Here is a 12,916-nt window from a genome sequence, read left to right as displayed (position 1 = left end):
ATTATCAGTCTTTTGACTTATAATTGGCCAATAGATATTTGTTCATATGGCGGCATTTTGAAACGATCTCCGACCTTTTGTTTAAAAGTTCGTCTTTATTTTCGTAACTAAGGATTTCCAATTTCTCTTGCAGACAAAGTGGACACGATCTTTAGAGTATCAATTCCGGATCAGTAAGAAAGCAATATCTTATATAGTTCAGGAAGTGTGTAGTGCTATCGCTGAAGCTTTGGGAAAAAATAACTTTAAAACACCGGAAACAACAGAAGAATGGATGGAAATTGCAAAAAAGTTTTATCATCGATGGAATTTTCCAAATGGATTAGGTGGTGTCGACGAAAAACACATTGCTATACAGCAACCAAAAAACTCTGGCTCGCATTATAGAAATTACAAAGGGAGTGATAGTATAATTTTGATGGGAATGATTGGACCAGAATACGAATTCCTTTTCGCTGATGTAGGGATGAATGGCAGAAATTCAGATGGCGGGAATTGGTCCCAAAGTTCCTTGAAACTTGCCCTAGAGTCCGGCGCACTTAATTTGCCATAACCATCAGCACTTCCTGGTCGTCTTAGAAAAGTACCATATGTATGTACAGGTGACGATGCTATTCCCCTCTCTACTTTTATGATGAAACCATACCCTCAGAAAGGTTTGACCTCCGAAAAACGTGTGTTCAATTACCGACTTTCCAGGATGCGACGCATTTCTGAAAATGGATTTGGTATTTTAGCCAATCGTTGGAGAGTGTTTAGACGCCCATTCTCACTGAAACCAGAAAAGGTTAAAACCATCGCAATTGCTGCCATAACGCTTCATAATTGGCTACGGAAGGATTCCACCTACGGAAAAGTGTATATTCCTAAGGATTTGTTGACAGTGAAGATGTGACAACGGGAGAAATAATAGAGGAATCTTGGCGAAGAGACCCACCAACTGAATCATGGAATTCTTTGTCATTAAATAAAGCTAGTAACGCTACTCACGAGGCGAAAGCAATCAGAGAGGAATTTAATGCATATTTCTACAATGAGGGATGTGTTCCGTTGCAGTGGCGTTGTGCGAGACTTGATGTCTAAGGGAATAAAATGAAACAACAAGTGAATACTGGACTAAACGAGAAAGGTTTTATCAGTTTTTTGCTATAGTTGTAAAAGGTTTATTTGTAAAAAATATACTACGTAAAGTGTTCATTACATGTCCTTTCTGAGTGTCTAAGAAGCATCAGATGATGCTGAGGAAGGTGAAAAAGGACCAAACCGTCCATTTTGGCTTGTCGAAGCATTGGCGAGCATGTTAAGGAATGGTCCCTGTTGGAACTGATTTCCTTGGAACTGATTCGGGTTGAAGAGTGGAATTTGATAGTTTGAACGACCAGTTAATTTCTGCTGTTCGAAGTCGTAGAACACGTCCATCACTTTCTTTTTTAAGTACGACCAATCTTCGGGTTCATATTGAAGCAGTGAATCCGCAACAACCTTTCCGAATAAATTTGCACGTCCAGATAATTCTATCTTTGCGGTATTTTGTTGCGGTGCTACTTGTGGCTTCAGAGAAGCAGCCAACGATTTCCACAACTCTGCTTTGGCATCGTCTTCTGCTGTTTTTGTTTGCTCCCTGATCTTTTTCGGCGGCTGACAAAATCCTTCATTATTGTCAAGTGATGTACAGGATGCATCCACATCACCTGTGACGTCAAGAAATTCCATTTGACTAAAGAGTTCCCATGTCGAGACATACACATCACAAGAACCCGAACCAGAAACTTTTGAGCCTTCTTCTCTCGCCTTTTCTCTTTTATAAACTGTCTGCAAATTATGCCATTCCCGCTTTATGTCTTCTTTTGAAAACTTCCCATCGAATAGCTGTACTAGTTTTTCATAAAGAGAATCCCTCAAATTGCGATCTCGGTACTCGGTCAGGTGGTGGTTCCAAAGCGATGGGTTGGAATTGAAGAAGTCAATTAGCATTTCTTTCTCCTCCATATCAAATGTTACTTTCTTCTCAACTCTATCAATTTCTTCTGTTAAGAAGGAAAGTTGATCGAAAAACTTCCACTTCTTCTTTGGCTCTTTCTGTTGGTATTTTTTCCGCTCTCGTATGAAAGCAGTACGGAGAGCATGAAAGTTCTTATCAAGGAAAGCTTCGGTATATTTTCCATCAAAAACTTTTGTTAGTTCTTCCTTGACCTCCGCTTTCTCTTCTTTATTCCGAAAATTGACTTCGGAAGACCACAGTGATTTGTTTTCGTTCTAAAATTTAATAAGTTCATTTTTTTCTTCTTCCGAAAGTTTTTGCTTCGCTTGATCTTCCGCCATGTCGAAGTCTTATGTGGTTTAGTTCGAAGTCTCGTCTAGTCTTGTCTAATTTGTTGTGATTGAAAAACTTTTGTTTTGATTTGTCTTGAGTTTTTAAACGAATTTGATTGGTTAAAATAAAAAAATGTTGCAAAAATTCTCCTCAAAGTGCGGGGACACGAGGAATTTTTCCTTATCCTCATTTGCAACATGAAATTTTGTTGCAGCAACAAAAAAAAAAATTCAAATTGATTTGAATTTTTTTTTTGTTGCAGCAACAAAAATTTAAGCGAAAAATGTTGCAGAATGAGGATATTTGATGTGGGGACACAGTGAAACATTTTCATGCGATTGCAACAAAACAATTTTTTTGTTGCAATCGCATGAAAATTGTTGCCGTGTCCTCGTAGCTAAAGATACAAAGAGAAACAAAATGAGTGGATAAAGTTAGTGAGACGAGAAATGCTAATAAAACTGTTTGGAAACCTACAAGGAATGATAGAATTTGTAGTGAACATTTTGTGGATAAAATTCCTACAGCTGAAAATCCTAACCCTACGCTTAAATTAGGATATGAACTAATAACTTCAACACCAAGAAGAAGTCTTTCAAACAGCTCCTGACTCGTGGAACCACGTGATTTACGTGTAAGACTTTTATTAGGCGGCAAAAGGCCATATTACAGCCCTAAGAAGGCTATGCGCGTAGTTGACGGTGATATAAGGCCATGGCGCCAAGGAGAACGACTTGGCACGTTGCAGTGCATTGAGACTGAAGGGACTAGACAAATGATGAGATGCCCAGGCTCGTGAAACTACGTGATTTACGTGTAAGGCCTTTATTAGGCGGCAAAAAGCCATACAGTCGACGCTCGTTATCTCGAACTCCCAAGGGACCGAAAGAAAAGTTCGAGATAGCGAGCGTTCGAGATAGCGGAGGTTCGACATAACGAGCGTATTTCATGAAAAGTTCGAGATAACGAGTTTTTCAAAAATTTTTGAAATTTTCAGAAAAGGGCAAGGGTCAGTAGTTCGGTCATAAGTATCTGTGGGCAAATTAAAATTCACCTGAATTAAGGGTACTTGAAGGAACTGTTTGGTCAAAAAAGGGAAATGGATAATAAAGAAAACAGCATTTTGCGTACATGTATACTTATTGTTGATTACAATTACATACATTATTTTTGATCGAAAAAGCTTAAAATACTAGTTTGCTTCTTGTTTTTCATTTCACTTTTAAGAAACAAATCTTCAAAGCGAAGCAGGAGGTGTTGCATGTCATTTCCATCATCAGTGAATAGACAAGCATTTTGTAAAGTCTCCACTGCAGTGTTTATTTCTGATTTTGTTGGCTTGCTCACTGGCTCATCAAACACCTCGATGACATCGGCATTTTCATCATGCTCCTCGTCATTCTCATCTGTACTTGGCCGTACCGACTCAAGGATTTCTTCATCAGTCACGGGATTTTCGATTGTGGTCAAATCTTGGTCAATATCGACAACATCACGGGCCGAGAGATCAGGAGGAATAATGGTATCGTCAATGGCACGCAGTTGTGTGAGATCTTTCTCCAGTTGTTTAAATGGATCATCAATATCATCAGTTGCATTCTGTTGAGCTTTCTTGGAAATTTTTGATTTCTTGAAGCAATTTACGATGGTTTCTTTCTTCACTTTGTCCCACGACGAAACAAGTATTTGAAGAGCACGCAGAATTGAAACTTTTGGAAGATCTTTGCCTTTTTCTAGGTTTTGAATCATCATGTTGACCAATTTTTGGCGATAAAGAGACTTAAGACATCTTATGACACCTTGGTCCATCGGTTGTGACAAAGAAGTTGTATTTGGAGGTAAGAAAATCAATTTAATGTTGGACAGTCCACCGACATCAGGGTGAGCGGGACAATTATCGATGATCAAGACTATCTTTCGACCTTCTTTTAGAAACATTGCATTGATTTCTCGCACCCACTCTTCAAAAAGAGAGCTGTCCATCCAACTCTTCTTCTGCGCTCTGTACCTGCAGGGTAGGGATGTTACATTTTTGAAGCACCTTGGTTTCTTCGATTTACCAATCACAAACATTGGTAGTTTATCTCCGACAGCATTGGCAGCTGCAAGCCCGGTAATTCGGACTTTGCTATTTTTACCCCCAGAGCATTTTTCGGATTTGTAGTGATACGTTTTATTTGGCAAGCATTGGTAGAAGAGACCAAATTTGTCGGCATTGTAAATATCTTCTAGTTTGTAGTTAGTTAATAATGTTAGTAAAGTGGTTTCAAACCAAGATGCTATCATATCAGGTTGAACAGAATTGCTTTCACCAACGACCGTCTTGAACGTTACATTGTGCCTGAAATAGAAAATAAAACAAATACCGACTTGTATAAAAGATTTATTAATAACCTGTTCGTGCATTTTTTCGAATACGAATGTTCGAATTTCAATTCGAATGTTTTTAAAAATTCTTGTGTGAACACCCTGTGAACATTATCATTATTACTTGTGCATGGCAACAAGGAAAAGCAAACCAGGAGAAAAAGGAGAAGATGGATCTTGCAAAAATGATAATTGATCAAAATTTAATCAATGTTGTAATGATAAAAGAATTTGAATTGGCTTCACAAGTTACGGGGCTCCACGTTTATAAAGCATTGTGGACTCCAAAAAGTGGGGAGACTTTACAATGCGAAGGAGAGCCTAATAATCCCGTTGACAAATATGCTTTGTGTGTCAAGAAAGAAAACAAGATAGTTGGACATTTACCACTTGGAAAATCTGGAAAATTTGCTAAAACAATATTTTATTTCCTCAGAGCTGATGAATTAAGCTCGTGCAAAGTAACTGTGACTGGAAAACCAGTTAATTTGGGAGATGGTGAAGGCATGCAAGTGCCATGCAATTTGACATTTATTAGAACGGAAAAGTGCATCGAGATACTCAAGAAACATATTTAGTTTATGTTAGTCTTTTTAAGATTTTAATATCAAAATAAAACCAATTCGAAAAAAAGAGATTTAATATTCTTACCTTTTTTTCCATTTACCAAGCCAACCGTCTAAAGCTTTGAAATCTTCTACTCCAAGCTCCTGTGCATAGCTTTTAGCTTTCTCCTTTAGTATTGTCCCATCGATTGGTATGTCTTTGCTTCGTTGTGAAACAAACCATTTGAACACGACAAGATCTACTTCTGAGAATTTACCATCTCTGATCTTTCTTTTCTTGCTCGAAGATTTTTCGAGAGCAGAAAAAAGTTTTTCCTTATAGGCTAGCCAAGTTGATATCGTGTTTTTAGGCACCCCGTACTTTTTAGCGATATCTTTATTTGGAATACCTTTTTCCAATTCCTTTAATACTTGGCATTTTTCTACCAAAGTTTTTACAACGAGCTTTCTTTTCGGTGGCATTCTGACAAAGGAAATCACAAAAAAAACATTGCAAAATCTACCTGTTTTACAATGGAATGTCTTCTTTTTATTGCAACATTTTGTGACTTTAAAACAAGCAGTGCAAGGTCTTCTTTTTTCAAAATTCCTCTTCAAGAGTTCGAGATAACGAGCGTAAATCAATCCAAGGGACTGAGAAAAAAGTTCAAGATATTAAAAGTTCGAGATAACGGAGGTTCGAGATACCGAACGTTTTTTAGCCTACTATTGCTTACAGAACTCAAGGGACCGAAGAAAAAGTTCGAGATAGAGAAAGTTCGAGATAACGCAGGTTCGAGATAATGAGCGTCGACTGTATTACCGCTTTTAGAAGGCTATGCGCGTTTTTGAAGGTGATTTTAGGTCATGGCCCCAAGGAAAAACACATGGGACGTGGTAGTCCATTGAGACGGCGAGGACTACGCCAATGGCAACTTACGTGGACACGTGGAGCCACGTAATTGACGACTAAGGCCTTAATTATGCCGCAAAAAGCCATATTACGGCTTTTAGAAGGCTATGCACGTAGTTGACTGTGATATAAGGACAGGGCTCCAAGGAAAACGACTTGGCACACTGTACTCCATTGAGACTGAAAGGATTAGACCAATGATACCATGCGCAGGCTGGTGGAACTACGTGATTTACGTGTAACACCTTTATTAGGCGGCAAAAGGCCATATTACAGGTTTTAGAAGGCTATGCGCGTAGTTGACGGTAATATAAGGCAATGGCTAAAAGGAAAACGACTTGGCACGTTGCAGTCCATTGAGACTGAAAGGATTAGACCAATGATACCATGCGCAGGCTCGACGAACCACGTGATTTACGTGTAAGGTCTTTATTAGGCGACAAAAAGCCATATTACGGCTTTTAGAAAGCTATGCGCGTTCTTGAATGTGATATCAGGTCATGGCCCCAAGGAAAAGAACTTTGGACGTGGTAATTTATTAAGACGGAAAGGAATAAACTAATGCTACCATGCGCAGGCTCGTGGAAATACGTGATTTACGTGTAAGTCCTTTATTATGCCGCAAAATGTTATATTACGGATTTTAGAAAGCTATGCACGTAGTTGACGGTGATATAAGGCCATGGCGCCAAGGAAACGGACTTGACACGTTGTTGTCCATTGAGACTGAAAGGACTAGACCAATGATACCATGCGGAGAGGCTCGTGGAACCAAGTGATTTACGTGTAACGCCTTTATTAGGCGGGAAAAGGCCATATTACAGTCCTTAGAAGGCTATGCTCGCAGTTGACGGTGATATAAGGCCATGGCGCCAAGGAAAACGACTTGGCACGTTGCAGTCCATTGAGACTGAAGGCACTAGACCAATGATGAGATGCACAGGCTCGTGAAACTACGTGATTTACGTGTAAGACCTTTATTAGGCGGCGAAAAGCCATATTACGGCTTTTAGAAGGCTATGCCTGTTTTTGAAGGTGACATCAAGTCATGGCCCCAAGGAAAAAAACTTTGGACGTGTTAATTTATTAAGACGGAGAGGACTAAACTAATGGTACCATGCGCAGGCTCGTGGAAATACGTGATTTACGTGTAAGTCCTTTAATAGGCGACAAAAGGCCATATCACAGCCTTTACAAGGCTATGCGCGTAGTTGACGGTGATATAAGGCTATAGTACCAAGGAAAACGACTTGGCACGTTGCAGTCCATTGAGACTGAAATGACTAGACCAATGATACCATGCGGAAAGACTCGTGGAACCACGTGATTTACGTGTAAGACTTTTATTAGGCGGCAAAATGCCATATTACAGCCTAAGATGGATATGCACGTAGTTGTCGGTGATATAAGGCCATGGCGCCAAGGAAAACAACTTGGCATGTTGCAGTCCATTGAGACTGAAGGGCCTGGACCAATGATGAGATGCACCGGCTCGTGAAACTACGCGATTTACGTGTAAGGCCTTTATTAGGCGGCAAAAGGCCATATTACAGCTTTTAGAAGGCTATGGGCGAAGTTGACGGCAATATAAGCCAATGGCTAAAAGGAAAACGACTTGGCACGTTGCAGTCCATTGAGACTGAAAGGATTAGACCAATGATACCATGCGCAGGCTCGTCGAACCACGTAACTTACGTGTAAGGTCTTTATTAGGCGACAAAAGGCCATATTACGGCTTTTAGAAGGCTATGCGCGTTTTTAAAGGTGATATAAGGTCGTGGCCGCAAGAAAAAGCACTTTGGACGTGGTAATTTATTAAGACGAAAAAATACTATACTAATGGTACCACGCGCAGGCTCGTGGAAATACGTGATTTACGTGTAAGTCCTTTATTATGCCGCAAAATGTTATATTACGGATTTTAGAAAGCTATGCACGTAGTTGACGGTGATAAAAGGCCATGGCGCCATGATACCATGCGCAGGCTCGTCGAACCACGTAATTTACGTGTAAGGTCTTTATTAGGCGACAAAAGGCCATATTACGGCTTTTAGAAGGCTATGCGCGTTTTTAAAGGTGATATCAGGTCGTGGCCCCAAGGAAAAGCACTTTGGACGTGGTAATTTATTAAGACGGAAAAGGACTATACCAATGGTAGCACGCGCAGGCTCGTGGAAATACGTGATTTACGTGTAAGTCCTTTATTATGCCGCAAAATGTTATATTACGGATTTTAGAAAGCTATGCACGTAGTTGACGGTGATATAAGGCCATGGCGCCAAGGAAAAGGACTTGACACGTTGTTGTCCATTGAGACTGAAGGGACTAGACCAATGATGAGATGCACAGGCTGGTGAAACTACGTGATTTACGTGTAAGGCCTTTATTAGGCGGCAAAAAGCCATATTACGGCTTTTAGAAGGCTATGCGCGTTCTTGAAGGTGATTTTAGGTCATGGTTCCAAGGAAAAAAACATGGGACGTGATAGTCCATTACGACTGCGAGGACTACGCCAATTGCAACTTACGCGGACACGTGGAGCCACGTAATTGACGACTAAGGCCTTAGTTATGCCGCAAAAAGCCATATTACGGCTTTTAGAAGGCTATGCACGTAATTGACGGTGATATAAGGACAGGGCGCCAAGGAAAACGACTTGGCACGATGAAGTCCATTGAGACTGAAGGCACTACACCAATTATGAGATGCACAGGCTCGTGAAACTACGTGATTTACGTATAAGACCTTTATTAGGCGGCGAAAAGCCATATTACGGCTTTTAGAAGGCTATGCCTGTTTTTGAAGGTGACATCAAGTCATGGCCCCAAGGAAAAAAACTTTGGACGTGTTAATTTATTAAGACGGAGAGGACTAAAATAATGGTACCATGCGCAGGCTCGTGGAAATACGTGATTTACGTGTAAGTCCTTTAATAGGCGACAAAAGGCCATATCACAGCCTTTAGAAGGCTATGCAAGTAGTTGACGTTGATATAAGGCAATACCTTCAAAGAAAGCGACTTATGACGTTGTAATCCATTAAAACTGAAATGACTAGACCAATGATACCATGCGGAAAGACTCGTGGAACCACGTGATTTACGTGTAAGACTTTTATTAGGCGGCAAAATGCCATATTACAGCCCTAAGATGGCTATGCGCGTAGTTGTCGGTGATATAAAACCATGGCGCCAAGGAAAACGACTTAGCACGTTGCAGTCCATTGAGACTGAAGGGACTAGACAAATGATGAAATGCACAGGCTCGTGAAACTACGTGATTTACGTGTAAGGCCTTTATTAGGCGGGAAAAGGCCATATTACAGCTTTTAGAAGGCTATTGGCGAAGTTGACGGCAATATAAGCCAATGGCTAAAAGGAAAACGACTTGGCACGTTGCAGTCCATTGAGACTGAAAGGATTAGACCAATGATACCATGCGCAGGCTCGTCGAACCACGTAACTTACGTGTAAGGTCTTTATTAGGCGACAAAAGGCCATATTACGGCTTTTAGAAGGCTATGCGCGTTTTTAAAGGTGATATAAGGTCGTGGCCGCAAGAAAAAGCACTTTGGACGTGGTAATTTATTAAGACGAAAAAATACTATACTAATGGTACCACGCGCAGGCTCGTGGAAATACGTGATTTACGTGTAAGTCCTTTATTATGCCGCAAAATGTTATATTACGGATTTTAGAAAGCTATGCACGTAGTTGACGGTGATAAAAGGCCATGGCGCCATGATACCATGCGCAGGCTCGTCGAACCACGTAATTTACGTGTAAGGTCTTTATTAGGCGACAAAAGGCCATATTACGGCTTTTAGAAGGCTATGCGCGTTTTTAAAGGTGATATCAGGTCGTGGCCCCAAGGAAAAGCACTTTGGACGTGGTAATTTATTAAGACGGAAAAGGACTATACCAATGGTAGCACGCGCAGGCTCGTGGAAATACGTGATTTACGTGTAAGTCCTTTATTATGCCGCAAAATGTTATATTACGGATTTTAGAAAGCTATGCACGTAGTTGACGGTGATATAAGGCCATGGCGCCAAGGAAAAGGACTTGACACGTTGTTGTCCATTGAGACTGAAGGGACTAGACCAATGATGAGATGCACAGGCTGGTGAAACTACGTGATTTACGTGTAAGGCCTTTATTAGGCGGCAAAAAGCCATATTACGGCTTTTAGAAGGCTATGCGCGTTCTTGAAGGTGATTTTAGGTCATGGTTCCAAGGAAAAAAACATGGGACGTGATAGTCCATTACGACTGCGAGGACTACGCCAATTGCAACTTACGCGGACACGTGGAGCCACGTAATTGACGACTAAGGCCTTAGTTATGCCGCAAAAAGCCATATTACGGCTTTTAGAAGGCTATGCACGTAATTGACGGTGATATAAGGACAGGGCGCCAAGGAAAACGACTTGGCACGATGAAGTCCATTGAGACTGAAGGCACTACACCAATTATGAGATGCACAGGCTCGTGAAACTACGTGATTTACGTATAAGACCTTTATTAGGCGGCGAAAAGCCATATTACGGCTTTTAGAAGGCTATGCCTGTTTTTGAAGGTGACATCAAGTCATGGCCCCAAGGAAAAAAACTTTGGACGTGTTAATTTATTAAGACGGAGAGGACTAAACTAATGGTACCATGCGCAGGCTCGTGGAAATACGTGATTTACGTGTAAGTCCTTTAATAGGCGACAAAAGGCCATATCACAGCCTTTACAAGGCTATGCGCGTAGTTGACGGTGATATAAGGCTATAGTACCAAGGAAAACGACTTGGCACGTTGCAGTCCATTGAGACTGAAATGACTAGACCAATGATACCATGCGGAAAGACTCGTGGAACCACGTGATTTACGTGTAAGACTTTTATTAGGCGGCAAAATGCCATATTACAGCCTAAGATGGATATGCACGTAGTTGTCGGTGATATAAGGCCATGGCGCCAAGGAAAACAACTTGGCATGTTGCAGTCCATTGAGACTGAAGGGCCTGGACCAATGATGAGATGCACCGGCTCGTGAAACTACGCGATTTACGTGTAAGGCCTTTATTAGGCGGCAAAAGGCCATATTACAGCTTTTAGAAGGCTATGGGCGAAGTTGACGGCAATATAAGCCAATGGCTAAAAGGAAAACGACTTGGCACGTTGCAGTCCATTGAGACTGAAAGGATTAGACCAATGATACCATGCGCAGGCTCGTCGAACCACGTAACTTACGTGTAAGGTCTTTATTAGGCGACAAAAGGCCATATTACGGCTTTTAGAAGGCTATGCGCGTTTTTAAAGGTGATATAAGGTCGTGGCCGCAAGAAAAAGCACTTTGGACGTGGTAATTTATTAAGACGAAAAAATACTATACTAATGGTACCACGCGCAGGCTCGTGGAAATACGTGATTTACGTGTAAGTCCTTTATTATGCCGCAAAATGTTATATTACGGATTTTAGAAAGCTATGCACGTAGTTGACGGTGATAAAAGGCCATGGCGCCATGATACCATGCGCAGGCTCGTCGAACCACGTAATTTACGTGTAAGGTCTTTATTAGGCGACAAAAGGCCATATTACGGCTTTTAGAAGGCTATGCGCGTTTTTAAAGGTGATATCAGGTCGTGGCCCCAAGGAAAAGCACTTTGGACGTGGTAATTTATTAAGACGGAAAAGGACTATACCAATGGTAGCACGCGCAGGCTCGTGGAAATACGTGATTTACGTGTAAGTCCTTTATTATGCCGCAAAATGTTATATTACGGATTTTAGAAAGCTATGCACGTAGTTGACGGTGATATAAGGCCATGGCGCCAAGGAAAAGGACTTGACACGTTGTTGTCCATTGAGACTGAAGGGACTAGACCAATGATGAGATGCACAGGCTGGTGAAACTACGTGATTTACGTGTAAGGCCTTTATTAGGCGGCAAAAAGCCATATTACGGCTTTTAGAAGGCTATGCGCGTTCTTGAAGGTGATTTTAGGTCATGGTTCCAAGGAAAAAAACATGGGACGTGATAGTCCATTACGACTGCGAGGACTACGCCAATTGCAACTTACGCGGACACGTGGAGCCACGTAATTGACGACTAAGGCCTTAGTTATGCCGCAAAAAGCCATATTACGGCTTTTAGAAGGCTATGCACGTAATTGACGGTGATATAAGGACAGGGCGCCAAGGAAAACGACTTAGCACGTTGCAGTCCATTGAGACTGAAGGGACTAGACAAATGATGAAATGCACAGGCTCGTGAAACTACGTGATTTACGTGTAAGGCCTTTATTAGGCGGGAAAAGGCCATATTACAGCTTTTAGAAGGCTATTGGCGAAGTTGACGGCAATATAAGCCAATGGCTAAAAGGAAAACGACTTGGCACGTTGCAGTCCATTGAGACTGAAAGGATTAGACCAATGATACCATGCGCAGGCTCGTCGAACCACGTAACTTACGTGTAAGGTCTTTATTAGGCGACAAAAGGCCATATTACGGCTTTTAGAAGGCTATGCGCGTTTTTAAAGGTGATATAAGGTCGTGGCCGCAAGAAAAAGCACTTTGGACGTGGTAATTTATTAAGACGAAAAAATACTATACTAATGGTACCACGCGCAGGCTCGTGGAAATACGTGATTTACGTGTAAGTCCTTTATTATGCCGCAAAATGTTATATTACGGATTTTAGAAAGCTATGCACGTAGTTGACGGTGATAAAAGGCCATGGCGCCATGATACCATGCGCAGGCTCGTCGAACCACGTAATTTACGTGTAA

General features: G+C 41.3%; 1 protein-coding gene across 1 annotated transcript; it reads right to left on the bottom strand.

The window, feature by feature from the left end:
* Positions 1-5,328: 5,328 nt before the first annotated feature.
* Positions 5,329-5,709, bottom strand: LOC130636930 (tigger transposable element-derived protein 2-like). Its single transcript, XM_057446780.1, has one exon. It carries the CDS (start codon positions 5,707-5,709, stop codon positions 5,329-5,331), a length of 381 nt encoding a protein of 126 aa, XP_057302763.1.
* Positions 5,710-12,916: the final 7,207 nt, after the last annotated feature.

This window comes from Hydractinia symbiolongicarpus, chromosome 3 (assembly GCF_029227915.1).
Source record: "Hydractinia symbiolongicarpus strain clone_291-10 chromosome 3, HSymV2.1, whole genome shotgun sequence".
Lineage (NCBI taxonomy): Eukaryota > Metazoa > Cnidaria > Hydrozoa > Anthoathecata > Hydractiniidae > Hydractinia > Hydractinia symbiolongicarpus.
The sequence above is the reverse complement of the archived record's forward strand: the minus strand, read 5'-3'. Positions and strand labels throughout refer to the sequence as shown.